Source organism: Heptranchias perlo, chromosome 21, assembly GCF_035084215.1.
Source record: "Heptranchias perlo isolate sHepPer1 chromosome 21, sHepPer1.hap1, whole genome shotgun sequence".
NCBI lineage: Eukaryota > Metazoa > Chordata > Chondrichthyes > Hexanchiformes > Hexanchidae > Heptranchias > Heptranchias perlo.
Genome location: NC_090345.1, coordinates 42,595,810 through 42,611,274, shown reverse-complemented (window position 1 = coordinate 42,611,274; position 15,465 = coordinate 42,595,810). Strand labels below are relative to the sequence as shown.

At 40.5% G+C, this 15,465-nt stretch overlaps 1 protein-coding gene across 2 annotated transcripts in view; it reads left to right on the top strand.

Moving 5' to 3' along the window:
• Positions 1–10,956, top strand: part of ipmkb (inositol polyphosphate multikinase b) — a 95,325-nt gene extending 84,369 nt beyond the window's left edge. The window contains exons 6-7 of one of the 2 annotated variants that reach the window (XR_010966735.1): positions 5,133–6,200; positions 10,203–10,956. Coding sequence is in view for 1 of the 2 variants with exons in the window: in XM_068002576.1 (XP_067858677.1) it covers positions 5,133–5,764 (632 nt within the window). In the remaining variant the exon portion in view is untranslated. Of the gene's footprint in view, positions 1–5,132 lie in introns of both variants that reach the window. The other variant, XM_068002576.1, reaches the window with a different exon arrangement.
• Positions 10,957–15,465: the final 4,509 nt, after the last annotated feature.

Here is a 15,465-nt window from a genome sequence, read left to right as displayed (position 1 = left end):
TCCGCTCCCCTCGCTCTTGGGGGCTCCTTTTAAGCTGTGCTCACCTCTCGGATCTTATTAAAAAAAAACAACAGGTACACTAATATCCTATAGTGAACTTTTCACCCTACATTTGACTCCAATCCCACACTATGGTTAACTCTAAAATGCTTTCTAAAGTAGCCCCCTGCATCCTCTCAGGGCAACAAGGGATGGATATTAAACGCAGCCTTGCCAGTATTACCTGCAGCCTGTGAATGAAAAAAAATAGGGTCTTACGCCAACTGCAATACAAAATACGTGACAACCTTTTCCGCATTTTATTTACCTGTAGAGGGCTGCTCTTTGAATCTAGTATTCCATTTTTATGAATGAAGGCCTCTGTTAAGCCTCTAAATGTGCCTTTGGGCCTAATATGATCTCTCTTGTTTCGTGATTGTTCTCACCTTCTTCAGTGATAGAACACCAAAAGCCGCTTCAGTGACTGAAGTCGATTACACATAAATCTAGAGTAATTTAATGGACATGATGAGGATACAGAGTACTTGTCGCTATGGAAGTCTGTTGACATCTAACTGCGCCAGTGTTAATAAAACTCTCTTATTAAACCACCAGTTATAAAGCACACTAAAGGCGTGTCTTTTAACTGGCTCACAATTGTTTATGATTTCAAATGGCACTCAATGAACCACAAGACAAATTTACTGAAGTTAATGACCAATAAACAGATGCAGGGAAACTGAAACCATTAGACTATCATCTTCCTTATTGAACTGAAGTAAAAACCCTGTACGCGGACAGGTGCCCCTGTGGATTGGTATAATGAGATGCGCATTCCTGAAGAGGAGGCATTGTACCCCGGGTGAGTGTACGAGCTTTTGCAGTTAGATAATTCAGCAATTTGAATGTTTTTAGGAAATTTTCTATGCAGTTGGTAACTTCAGTTTGATAATTACAGAAATTGACACCTTTCGTTCTGGAAATCAAGTATTAAGAATATATTCTGTATTCTGTAAACACGAGTGTTGAACTGTGCGGAGTGGTGAAATGGAACAATTGAATATACACAGGCAGTGAATTTAATATCATTCTCGTAGTAAATTTTTGCATGCAGCTTTAACAGTCATTGGCAAATGCTCTTTACAACTTGATTCAAAGTGAGACTGATAATGAGGATGGTAATAAAGGCTGACTGTTTAGACTGTGAAACATCTGGCTGTGAACTGTACTGTGAGCAAAGTTTTACTAATACGTTGCATGTTGAGTGGCAACCTGGAAACATTTACTTGTTAGTACTGACGGGAGGGTATGCAAGTCCTAAACAGCTGGCAGCATATTTCATCACATTTTTCCTATACTGATACTGATGTGTGAGAGTAGTTGTGAAAATGTTAATTTTAATCATTTTCTCTCCTTTGTCCAGTCTCCTAAAATGAACTGAAGCTTGCTGAGGTATAAGGGAGGAGGGTTGCCAACTCTGGTTGGAGGCATACCTGGAGGTTTGATCAGGTGACATTCTGACCACATGCCATCTGAACATGCCTGATCACATGACATCGGATCGAGTGTCATGTGATCACATGACTTCTACAAATGTTATTGCATTTACCTTATAAAGGTTGGGTCCCCTGTAGTTGAGTATTTTTGCTCTTGGTTTCGAGCCAGCAGCTGTTGTGCGAGAAGTTCCAAGAATCAGGAAGCCTCCTGTGAGCAGGGGAATCTGAAGGTAGGGGAGTGATTCACAGAGGGGAAACCAGAGGTGGGAGGAACCTTGATTCCACCAGTAACTAATGGTAACTCACTGAAATTGCACAGATAACTAATAGTAAAGTGGTAACACTCAGATTCCCCTCGTAACCAACAGTAATACAATAACTCACTGATAGTCAAATGTAACTGGTAATAATAGGTGTAATGCCACAATATCCTACCTGTAACCAGTAGTAATCCTATAACCCACTGATATTCACCCTGAAACCATGGCCAGAATCCCTCTGCACTGCACAAGGTGCGGTCAGGCTCCCCAGTGGATGCCACTTTTAACCGGCCTCATCTCTCTCCCTGCCTCCTTGGACTCCGGTTCCATGTGACGGTGACCATACTGAACTGGGAACCTGAGTCAGAGCTGATCTGTACTTGAACATCACACGTCAAAACCAGTCGGTACAGACCAGGCTGAACCAAACCGAGAGATCGCACAAAGGACAGTGGGCTCAGTGTTTGGGGCAATTCTCACAGGGCACATCGACCTAAACTCAACTCAACACCAACATTTCTAAACCACTCCCTGAGCTCGGACTCAATAAAGGAAAGTTTTCATAGAATTATAGAAATTACAGCACAGGAGGTGGCCATTCGGCCCCTGGTTCTGGTGCTCTCTCCTGTACTCCATTTCCCCCCTCCCCCAGCCCACCAAAGATTTTTTTTCACATTCCTGTTCTTTAAATATATATCCCATTCCCTTTGAAATGAAATTTTAGTTGCTACCTCAATATTCACACGTGGTGAAGTATTCCACTGTCCAATAGTCCTCAGTTCGCGAACTTTCCTCCTCCCTTCCCCCTGGTTTTTTCAGTGAGAATCCTTGGTTTCCATTCCCTAGATCCCCATTTGCCCACCAGTGGAAATAATCCTCTCTGTGCTGCTCCCACTCACCACCTTGCTGCTGCTGCTCCTGGCTCTGTGAGAAATGCTGGTCCCCACCCCATTTCCCCTCCACCCCCCCCACCCGCTTGAGCTCCAATCCCCCAACCTAGCCCCTTCTCTCCCCAACCCTTAATCCCCCATTCCCAGTCTCCCCTCTCCCAGAGACGCAGAGACCCAATTGCCCAGTCTCCATCTCCCAGACTGCAGGGACCCCCCGCCCCCTGGATTCCCAAAACCTCCCGATTCTCAACTCTCAAGCCTCCTCCTGATTGCACGTCACACGATCGCGGCTCTCTACGGGTGACGTCATCGAGCTGGAGGTTTCTCCACAGCAGCCGGCGATGTCACACAGCGAGGAGGGGGCGCACTGCGACGGGAAATTTAAACCACTGATCTCTCGGGCTGCTGGAAGCAGTACCCCAGGGGAGGAAGTGCCGATTCTGGGAAACTCTTGGTCATTCTCTTGATTGGGAACACTAGTATGGTGCCTTGTGCCCTATGTAGTTACACTGCCCAGGTGCCCATTCTTCAGAAGCCTAGGTAGTATCAGCAGGTGTCAGCTGTTCCTCAGTGGTAGCACTCTCTCCTCTGCTGTGTTGGCACCCTTTGTTCTCGCCCACACTCTTCTTCACTACCCACTCCTTCTCTCAGTTCCAGCTCCTATGTCCTATTGCGCACTGGGACCGTACACATCAGGGCTTCCCGCCCAAAGTGTGCAGCAGCAATTGGTCTTCCCAAACAGCATCAGGCAGGAGCACATCAGGAGACTACTCGTGAGGTGGCACAATCTTCATGGGTACCTCAATGAAAATGTTATTTTTTTTTCTATCAACTCTGCACATAACCCTCCCGTGATTAACCTAAATATTGAGCTATGTCGTAGGTTTTTAAACTGAGGCCCCCTGAGTGTGAAGTTGATTAATTTTAGTCCAATTATAATCAGATTTATATATTTATTTGCTTACTAGGATGTTCCTTCTGTTGCTGTATACTAATAAAACCTGTTATCTGCAACAATAGGACTATTTTACTTTGGGTACCTGACATACTGTTCTAATGTCTGTATGTTAATATTTGTAGAATTTCCTCTAAGCAAAAGAGTTTGAAAATTCCTGAGCTTATGTCCCTTGGCTGTTTTCCCTCCTCTCCAGTCAATGACATATAATTGCACTGCTCACAAAAGTTGTATGAATTTATTCTCCTAGTGTAGTACCTATTTTGTTCCCCTGTTTTTCTCCTCATCTTTCTGCAGGGTGGTCTTTTGTTGGGTGCAGTTCCATTGGCACCAGGAGCCCTTTTGGTATTTTGACCTGGTGGCCACCATTTGCAGTCTAGGTTCACGTATGAAGACCAGTCATTTGGGGAAAGTGCTGGAGGGTGATCAAATGTCTATGAAGCTGTACCCCAGCATGAATCAGCCCCTTCAGGAGAGAAGGGCAGAAAATTGGAGCAAGACTTTGTTCATTGGACATGTCTGTCAAATTATAAAGCTCAATTCTGGGCCTCGTATTTGGCTGTTTTCTCTGATTTCCTTCCCTGCTCCTGGTCAGAGACTTAAAATTTGACTCTTAGCAAAAGTCACAGGTATTTATTTTCTCTTAAGTTAGTAAATGTGTTTTTTGTCAATTATCTCCCCGTCCCTCCTGATGTCACTGAATCTGGGTGGATATGTTTCCATAGATGCTTGCTGGCCCTTACCACCTCTTCCAACTAATTGAGCAAAAGCTCCAAGATAGGAATCTAATATTACAATCCAGTTTAAAAGAAGTTTTTAAAGAGTAGGAAAGCGGGGATGTATCTCTGTAGAGCTTCAGCAGTAACTTATGGCAATCTAGTTCTAGCCAAAGTTTCTGAAAGGGATAGTTGTTCGTGTTGGTGTCAGCTGTGGCTTAGTGGGTAGCACTCTCGCCTCTGAACCAGAAGGTTGTGGGTTTGAGTCCCAGTGCAGTACCGAGGGGGTGCTGCACCATCAGAGGTGTGCCGTCTTTGGGTTGAAGCGATAAACCGAGGCCGTTCCTGCCGTCTCAGGCGGACGTAAAAGATTCCATGGCACTATTTTGAAGAAGAGCAGGGGAGTTCGCCACGGTGTCCTGACCAACATTTATCCCTCAACCAGCATTGCTAAAAAATCAGGTGATCTAGTCATTATCGCAATGCTGTTTGTGGGACCTTGCCGTGCGCAAATTGGCTGCCGCGTTTCCCAGATTACAACTGTGACTACACTTCAAAGGTACTTCATTGGCTGTAAAGCGCCTTGGGGAATTTTTGAGGTTGTGAAAGGCGCTATATAAATGCAAGTCTTTTTTTCTTTCAGTTGGTTTACCCACCTTATCTACGATATGTGGCGTGACCTATTTGTTCTGCTGTTTGCATCATTGTCACAACGTGAGCAAGGCCATTCAGTAAAGAAACAAATCTCCTCTGTTCCTGCTTTTTTAAAAGCAGGTACTGATGTGGATATTAATTGCTCTTCTCACTAGGATTATATTTTGCCAATCTTTTTGCAGGTCTGTCTAGATTCTTCCACGATGGAAGCTGTTTGAGGAAGGATGCTGTTGCTGCAAGTATTCGAGAGATTGAAAAGATACTACAGTGGTTTGAGAGGCAAAATAAGCTCTGTTTCTATGCAAGCTCCTTACTATTTGTTTATGAGGGGTCGCCTCAGCTGACAGCGACAGGTGACGGAGATGCACCCCACAAACCAGCAGCACCAAAGGGAATAAGGCGAACTGGAGAAGTAGTAGAATACAACAATAACGTACACGTAATGAGCTCCAGCGAGAATGGAATGGTGGAGGCCTCAGTTGGTCAAAGCCTCTCCAATATGTACGCGCTTCACAGAAAGGGGTGTTTTAGGGCACATCAAAGCGTGGTCCCACTACAGCTGAAGAATGCAGAGCAAGACCACAGCATATGCAAATGCTTAACTCTCATTTCACCTGGACAGCCAAATGGCAATGAAATAAAGCAATTGGAGAAGGATTTGATACATTCATCCAGCACGCTTCAGGAGCCTCCAGAGGTTGATGTAAGAATGATAGACTTTGCACATGTGTTCCCTAGCAGCACAAAAGACGAGGGGTACATTTATGGGCTGAAACATTTAATCAGTGTGTTAAGAAATATACTGGATGATTAATTTTTAATTTTTTTTTGGGTGGGGTGGGGGGGGTGGTTGTTGGGAGCAAGGAAATAAATGAGGAGCAATGATATTTGTTTAAAATTGATTTCTGCACAAGTTCTGATGCATCATTTTGTGTTTATAATGTGATTCCAGGTGTATTGTATGTGCTTTTCATTGTACAGTACTTCTGGTGATTGATTTGATGTTTATAATAGCTCAGGAAAATTTACCAACTCATCATTGACGACCGCTGAAACAGTTCCAAAAACCTACAGAGGGCAGCTCAAGCCTAGCAACTACTGACAAGGAAATTTATGAGCTCCCACTGTTTGTAACGAACCCACAGACTTCAATGATGGTAATTGGTTATTCAGATATGTAACCAACTGCCTGCCAATCCTAGGCATGGAACTTGTGCCTATGGACTAATTCTATCTTCAGTGAAGACCAGGTTAGTCAGACTTAAGATTGTTTTGGGGATGTTGCTGCCACTTTTCTGAAGATGCGTATTTTATTAGCCTTTTTTACAGTTGAATTACCGCAATTCATATAAAATGTTTGGTCCTGTCTATGTATAATAGAAATTGTCGGTTGTCTTCTTTGTTCTGACGCATTCGGCTAGAATCCCTGGAGAATTTCAGTCTTGCAATGGCTTGTTAATTTCTGAATGTAATGAAAGCTAATGCATAATATCACCATTGAGTCACCTGGATCCCTACTGGCTAAGGTTTTCTGCAGGAGAGAGCACATTTTTTTTAAAACCTTTTTTTCCCATCAATTTTTAAGTCCACTGGATTCTGCAGAAGCTGAGATGAGAGAGGAGAAGACAAAATACTTTGTGGTGCAGTCTATCCGTCTACCTGTCTTTGGAGTCTGACTTGCACCTTTAAAATCAAGTAGAACATTTCATTTAATCTAAGTTTTAAGTTTCTTCCCTTCCAACACTGGGTTCCTTTCAAAATGGGCACACTTTGATCTGTTCACATGTCTCTTTTTCTCATCTATGAGAAGTGATATATCCTGTGAATAACTTCCAAAGTTAACTCTTGAACACCCAGTTTAACAAGTTATTTATTTGATTTCCTCTCATTATCCTCTGGGCTGCTGTGTGTTTGGGTTTCTCTTTATAAAACTGGCAAGCTAGGAACCATTGTTGTGTTGGACCATGTGTCGAAGAACATTCAGTACGTGTGAACACTAACTTCTCAGATCAACAACTGATGGTCTCTTAGACTTCACTATTAGAATATTAAGTGAACAAGCAACTGCACTTGCATAGTATGTTTATGTCCCCATAACTGACTTGTGACTCCAGTAAGATAGCCCTCATCCTTACTAGTTGTGTAGCTGGCTTTGTTTTCATTATTTACATTTGTATGATGAGAACTTTACGACAAATTTTTACCATATCAAAAAATGGCCAAATTCATGGCGTTAGTCAAGATGTGTATTTGAAAATAACATGCAAGCACTAAAAAGCAAGCGTCCTTTGCAGTTCTTAAAAATGCACTAGATTTCAGAATATTGGGTCCCTTTCATTTACCGTTTACATTTGCACAGATCTATGTACTTTAGATATTTTGACTGCTTTTTAAATGACTTCCACAGCCATCGCTCTCACTTATTTAGCCAGGGTTCGGGAGGCGAATTTTGTGACATGAGGTGTGGCAGAGCAGTAATATGTAGTACAAGTGAATAATGCATGTGAAGATTAAGTTAGTCTTTAAATGTATTTACCAAATAATGTGTGCTTTTTCGGGAAAAAAAATTATTTCTGAAATATTTTTTAATTGTAAACTATGCTTTTTTGTATGTTTGTTAAGAGAGGTTTACATTATGCAGCTGTACATTCCTCATAGACCTGCTATATGTTATATCCCTCAGTACTACTGACAATTCACGCAGACTTCAAAAAATGATTGATCGTTTGCCTATTTTGGTCTTTGAAGATTGTTGATGATTTGGACTTGTGTATTTTCTACCCGGTATCAGAATAAGGCACTTGTGACAGAGCAATATCCTCCTCTGAGCATCCTAATGGGAGGAATGGGAATGGCTTGGGTTTTTTTTAAGCAGAGCATCATTTCAATTAGTCTTTAACCTAATCAGTTGTAGTCTAAGAAATGACGCCACTAAATAACCATTGACATTGAGAATATCAGCAAGCTTTAGTTTGCATATTACTTTTTGTTTCTTGTCTGCTTCACTTAATTTCACCTGTTCCTCTACCAATTTTATATTAATTTCTCCCCCTATTTGTACAATCCTAACCAATCTGTTTACCATGGTGCAGTCGGGAGTCGGACCTTTTGCTGTAAGCTCGACCAGGGCTTGGTGAGTTATGGAGACGTCACCTCTGTGAATAGATTCTTTGGGGGAATGTGATATAGGCCGGGGCAATTTTTTTAAACCGTTTTAAAATACCTTTTTGCTTTTATTTAAAAGGAGATTAAATTCACTAATTCAATTGCCTCATGGTTTTTAAATTTGATACTGCGATGGCCACGACTTACTGTATAACCTAAAAGTTTGAGAGTTCCATTTAGAATCATTCAAAATTCAATCTTGGTTCCCAGTGAATTTACAGCTGTGTGTGTTAACATTACTGAGGAGATGGTTGACTTAGCCAGTGTCAGCTGGTGGAATTAGACATTCTGTTTTACTGTTTCATCTTTTGGAATATATTGCATTCAGTTGACTATTTCAAATCTTGCTTTTTATCATCTCATAAGAGGTCTATTATACAAGTAATATCACTGTAATTCTTTGTGTTGTACTGTTCGAGGTCACACTGTTCAATGCAAGTTTAGGTAACATAGGAAATGTGCATTCAAGTGCCAGTAAACAGTCACAGTCACTAACTTGGATTAGATACTTTGTGTGTTTTCAGCCCTTACAGTTTGTGCTATATATTTTGGTGTAACCATGTATACAATGCAACCTCTAAATTATTTTTATAAAGTTCCGTCACAAGTCATTCCACCAAACAACTGCTGGAATTTTGCTTCTCTGCTGGATGTGGAATATGTATTTTACATGAATGAAGGTTATGTAACCCATATTAGTCCTTAACTCTTTCAAAAACATTACTGCAGATTGTTAAATCGAATACTATTTTGTGGCACCGCGTTAGGATTTGATTACAGTTCTAGCAAGCGTACTTGAAAACATTTGGGTATTCTTTCACTTAATAAACTTGTTGGCATCTGTGAGTCCATTGAACTGCCTTTTTGTCCCCAGGTCAAAAGCATGGGGGAATACAGTAGAATCCTCTTGATGGGAACTCTTCTGTGGTGAGCAAAGCATCCATTTATCAAACTGTTCCCCTTTTGCAACTGCTGCGAAATGCATTGGAATAAGTTGGTATTTGAGCAGTTGTGTTCACAACATGCCTATCAGTGGGCTTCTACTGTACCATAAATTCTGCATTTGACGTAATGACTCGTGTACATACATTCAATTGATGAAACCGCAGAAAAGTTTTACACCACAGTACCAAGTGTAAACTTGTGCTTTCACAGACTCAGCCTCCTTGTGGTCTGTGAGGCTTTCTCTTGGTGACATTTGTCTCACAGTTTAAAAAAAAATTATAGAGAACAATAATGGGATTATTCAGTATTCCTTCAAGCTGCAGAACTCTTGAGAAATGACAATTATGAAATATATTTGTTTTGTAAAAAGGATAATATATGCTGGTATGTAAATTTGATCTTTTAAAAATGCTCTGTATAGAAAGGTGAAAAATACCTTTAATTCAGGGTGTGTATATGTAAAATATAGCTTATATGGCATATTTTGACTGGCTAAATTACAGAATTCTTTAATTGAAGTATTGCTCTGTTTCAACATTAAAGTACCTTAAAATTTCTTGCCTTTTACATTGATGAAACTAACCTGAAACTGCCAATAAGCCACATTTTCACAGACTTAATTTTGATTAAATTAGTCACCGTTCGATACAGATTTTACTGTAAATGGTACAGAATACTTCTTCTTTTGGTTTTGCAAATCAATACCGAATAGAAACTTGCCTTTTTTTAAAACAGTGGCAGGTTTTACACTGCTTGAAACTGCTTTCACTTTTCATTGTACTGAAAGAGAGAACTGAGGTGAAGATGGCTTGCTTCTTCGTGCACCAGCACACACTTGTTGTTTGTGGTGAAGCATGGCATCAAATAAAGAAGGGTGCATGTACCAGACCTCAGTCTAATTTCAGCTTGACTTCTTGCAAATGGAAGCTTGCTGCAGTGTACAAGAGAGCGAACTGTGAAACGAGGTTGGTAATTTAAATTGCTTTGATTCAAATTAGCACCGAGTCCCGCATTCAGTGTGCAGTCTTGGTGGGATTAGGAGCCAAGTTGTGAGACACTTCATTTCTCCCCTGCAGTCCCAATTAAGTAAGGAATTTATTGCCACATGAAGTGAACATAATTTTCTTAATTTTTTTTTACAGTGAGTCAGCATCCTTTTTAATGTTGGCCTATTGAGACTGGGCATTAAATTTGAATACAGAACAATCTACTCATCATTCCTTGTTCCTTGGATCAGCTTTTGCATAAGTTTCAAACTATTTTAAAAACATTGCACACAAAGTTTTGTACAAGTTCATGCAAAATTCATCAGTCACATTAATTTACAGTTCATTTAGAAAAGTGCTGGTATTCTGGCTGAAACCTTGGATAAACTATGACTTGCTTTTAACAGGAGCATTTTGGAAATGTGTTCTCTCAATTTTAGATAATATAATTTTAACTGCAGCCTAGATGGGCCAACAAGTGGGAATACTGCCCCTTTGATTAATGAGCGTGCACACAGACACTTTAGTATTATGGGAAATTATGCTGGAATTAGAATGAAAGTATCAGAAAAGCAGCAAATGCACATTCATATACTGTGGTTATTTATAATCAATCATACATAATGTATCTCAGTATAGTCTGACTAATCTATCTTCTAATATATAATGAGTCGTTATCTTTGTTTTGATTGTGATGAATTATATGCATAACTTGTTTTGCTACATATGGAATGCAGGGGTAATTGCTGATATGTAATGGGTGCTACTTGTTTTACAGAGGAATCAAAAGTACTAACTGATAAAAGATTGCTTACTTTTGTAATTTAATATGATGAAAAGATATTTAGATAAATCACATAGCTGTATATTTGGCAAAAAATGGAATTACTAATAAATTTTCTGTAAACAACGTACCTTTAGTTTGTCATCTCTTGCATCCAAGAGTTGCTGGTGCAACTAGAATGAAGGAACTAATTGGAGAGAATTGTCACATATACTTGATACAGACCTGATCGTCACTGCGTATCAGTTTGTATGGCTTTGTGCTACACCAGGCCATTATAACATGAAGGAAGTAGTATGGACACCAATGGATAAATGGCTGCGGTTGACCATTTTGTTCGGACTCTGCTGTAGAATGTAGATAAGTAGCTGCAACCGTATTCACACACTTTGTTGCTAATGTACCGCCATAGTTTCCACAGTTCTTAAGCGAGTTTGCAATATTTCCTTGCGCAAAGACTAAAACCCATGGAACCCTTGACTGTGTGTACCAGACCATTGAGCATCATTGATGTTTCTAACTGCTTTTTAAAATTCTTTTTCTGCCTGATCAGTCAACCTTAAACCACTCAACTTGCTTCTGCATCAAACAAGTGAGGCAAGACATCCTGTTTGATGTATTGATCTGCTATCGACCTTTCTGTCACAGTACCAGATCTGTCTCATGGATTTTTTTGACATTGTAATGTATTTGAATACCGATGCTATTTAATCCAGTATTGCAAGTGGATGTCAGAGAGTCTAGCTCTCAAGGCAAAATTATTTCTGCAATGATCCCAAAGGATTACATAGAGATCATTTGAAAATAGTTTGCATTATGTCAAGATTATGCTTTCAAATGTCAGTGAATTGAGTATGGCGAAAGTGCAAGGGAAAGGGACAAGTGCATAGCTCTTTCAGAATCAGCATGAGCACAATGAGCTGAATGGCCTCCGTCCCTACTCCAAAATTCAGTGATGCTACCTCAGGAATCAACATTACATTCTGAGATTTTAACTGATCAGCTCTCAACAGCAACAACTTGTATTTAATTAGCACCTTTAACGTAGTAAAATGTTCCAAGGCGCTTCACAGGAGTGTATCAAACAAAATTTGACTGAGCCACGTATGGAGATATTAGGACAGGTGACCAAAAGCTTGGTCAAAGAGGTAGGTTTTAAGGAATATCTTAAAGGAGGTAGTGAGGCGGAGAGATTTAGGGAGGGAAATCCAGAGCTTATGGCCTAGGCAGCTGAAGGCACAGCCGCCAATGGTGCAGCGAAGAAAATCGGGGATGCGCAAGAGGCCAGAATTGGAGGAGCGCAGAGATCTCGGAACGTTGTAGGGCTGGAGGAGGTTAAGGAAAGAGGGAGTGACGAGGCCATGGAGAGATTTGAAAACAAGCTTGGTCAAATAGGATGCCAAGGTTGTGTGAACAGTCTGGTTCAGCCAGGGAGAGGGATGGAATCAGTGGGTAGGGAATGGAGTTTGTGGCGGGGACGGAAGACAACTGGTGACAATGGAGCATTCTCACACTACTGAAAGGGGAATGTTTTTTAAAAACTCAGACTTGTCGAGTATCAATTTTTAATTATATTTCAAGACCTTTGTCCACCTTTCCCAGCTGCCCTCCCCACACACGCACATTGCATTATGTTAAACATATTTAAATGGCTTGTGAAATTCCCCTCACTTAACTTGAAATAAATGATGGAAAACTGCATTGTCCTAACAACAAAGAAAAGTCCTGCAAGATCCAAGCTCTTTTCACTCACATTGAATAAAAAAATTAAGAAAAAATCTAACTTCTTTGTGTGCGGCACCAAGGAATTGAATGCGGATATTTAAATTTTGAAGGACTCATCCTCTTGTTCTAGTCAGTTCACACACGACTCCTGAATACAAAAGAGGGGCCTATTCTTTGTCGCCTAACTGGACAAGTGGAAGTGTGTTCTAAAGCTTTAATTCAGTTGATATAAAATAAGAAGAAAATTCTTGTGAATTATGAACCTCCTCAGAAACCCAGAAATTAAATTAAAACCTTGGTTCCTACCGATATGTATATAAAAATAAAAAAAACTTAACATGTTCAGTGTTAAAAATCACCATAAACAAAGCTGTTAGTTCGTACTTGATGTACCGCCTGTATACGGTACTCTTTACTTAACAGTGCTAAACGGCAGATTAAAGGGCATAACAACATTGCAATGATGGAGATTAATATTTAGGATGTCACATCAAGGAAGTAGCAAGCCTACAGTACAAGGCTTTAAAAATAATTGTGATTAACGTAGAACTTCCAATTCATGTTTACTTTTGTGTATTTTAACATCTCCTCTAGCCCAAGGCAGATTAAATTTAGGTTATCTTCTAGGGACATTCAAGTACATTGTAAGAATGAACAAACTTACATTTATTTTATGCATTTCACATCCTCAGGACATCCCAAAGCACTATGCAGCCAATGAATTATTCATGAAGTATCGCCATTGTTGTTTTGTAGGCAAACATGGCTATTTAAGCTCAGCAAGGTGCCACAAACAGCAATAAGATACGACTTTCTAACTCAAAGGTGAGAGATTGAGCCAAACTGACATGTACATGTGATAAACATTGCTGTGCTGAATCTTCAGCTAATAGAGCCAAGCAATTATTCTTGGCCGACTCTTATTTGTTTTCAGCATTATAGGAACTCTGGGCTACAATTTCATCAATTCAATTGTCTCCCTGTTTTACTAGAAATCAGTTCATGCTTCTTAATTTTAAGAAAAATAGCCTTACTGTAAACAAATGATACGGGCGGGAAAGTGGAGTTGAGGTCGAAGATCAACCATGATCTTTTGAGTGGCGGAGCAGGCTCGAGGGACCATATAGGGTACGGTAGCAAAGTGGTCATGTTACTGGACTAGTAATCCAGAGGCCTGGACTAAAATCCGGAGTCATGAGTTCAAATCAGCTGGCGAATTTAAATTCAATTAATTAAATAAAAATCTGGAATTAAAATACTAGTATCAGTAATGGTGGCCATGAAACTACCAGATTATCGTAAAAACCCATCTGGTTCACTAATGTCCTTCAGGGAAGGAAACCTGCCGTCCTTACCCGGTCTGGCCTATATGTGACTCCAGACCCACAGCAATGTGGTTGATTCTTAATTGCCCTCTGAAATGGCCTAGCAAGCCACTCAGTTGTAAAATCTCGCACCACATGGACTGCAGCGGTTCAAGAAGGCGGCTCACCACCACCTTCTCGAGGGCAATTAGGGATGGGCAATAAATGCCGGCCTCGCCAGCGACGCCCACATCCCATGAACGAATAATTTTTTAAAATGGCCTACTCCTGCTCCTATTTCTTACGTTCTTATATTTTATACTATCCTCATATGAATGTTCAAATTAGTTATGTCTAAAATATCACTGATATTCCTGTACTTTTGTCCAAGTGTCTGGCTGTCAGTGGATCATCATGTTGTAACATTTGTCCTCAATGACCTACAATGGCTCCCATGTCCCTCAATACCAAGTTTAAAATCCTTGCCCTTGTCTTTAGATCCCTTCATGGCCTTGCTCCACCCTATCTCACAACCTCCTCAAGCTCCAAGCCCTCCCCCCAATCTCTCCGTCCCTCTGACTTGTGCATCCACCCTCCCTTTGCCCCACAATTGGTGGTGGAGGTTTCAGCTGCCTGGGTCCTACTCTCCGGAATTCCCTTCCTAAGCCCCTAAACTTCTCTCTCTGAAAAAAAAACCTCAAAATCCATTTCTTCAACTAAATTTTTGGTCACCCCTTCTGATCTATCCTTTGGGTTAGTGTCTGTTTCCCATATGCCTTCTGTGACTTGCCTTGGGATATTCCCATTATTATGTGAAAGGTACTATATAAATGGAAGTTGCTGCTGCTATTTACCCCCTCCTACATTGGGAGTTTAGCAAATTGCTTGATTTCCAGCATCGAATTCCAACTGTCTTCAAAGAAATTCATTATGGGACTAGCTTGATTTGCCTGGTGTGATTTGTTTCTCGGGCAGATTTATTGGGTGAGTTTTAGACTTGTTACATATAGAATTACATAGAATTTACAGCACTGAAACAGGCCATTCAGCCCAACTGGTCTATTCTGGCATTTATGCTCCACACGAGCCTCCTCCCACCCCTCTTCATCTAACCGTATCAGAATATCCATCTATTCCTTTCTCCCTCATGTGTTTATCTAGCTTCCCCTTAAATCTATGCTATTTGCCTCAACTACTCCTTGTGGTAGCGCATTCCACATTCTAACCACTCTCTGGGTAAAGAAGTTTCTCCTGAATTCCCTATTTGGAACCTCTTTGGCTTCATTTCTACTTGACGATCTTTTAGATGTCAGCCTCAACTAGTTTAGGTATCTCATGATTATTTATGTCTGTCTAGGACACACAAAAAAAAGATTCCTACGGGGTGAATATGCTAACTCAGATGTAGATCCTTTTTAAGTTTGGAAAACTTCTTCAAACAATAATCCATTTAAGTTGGACGCTCTTGAGGTATCAGTAAATCCACAATAGCCTAATCAGAGAAAGCTACAATAACGTATGTTTTCAATGATGGCTAATTATTGTTATTCATAGAATCATACAGCACAGAAGGAGACCATTCGGCCCATTGTGCCTCTGTCGGCTC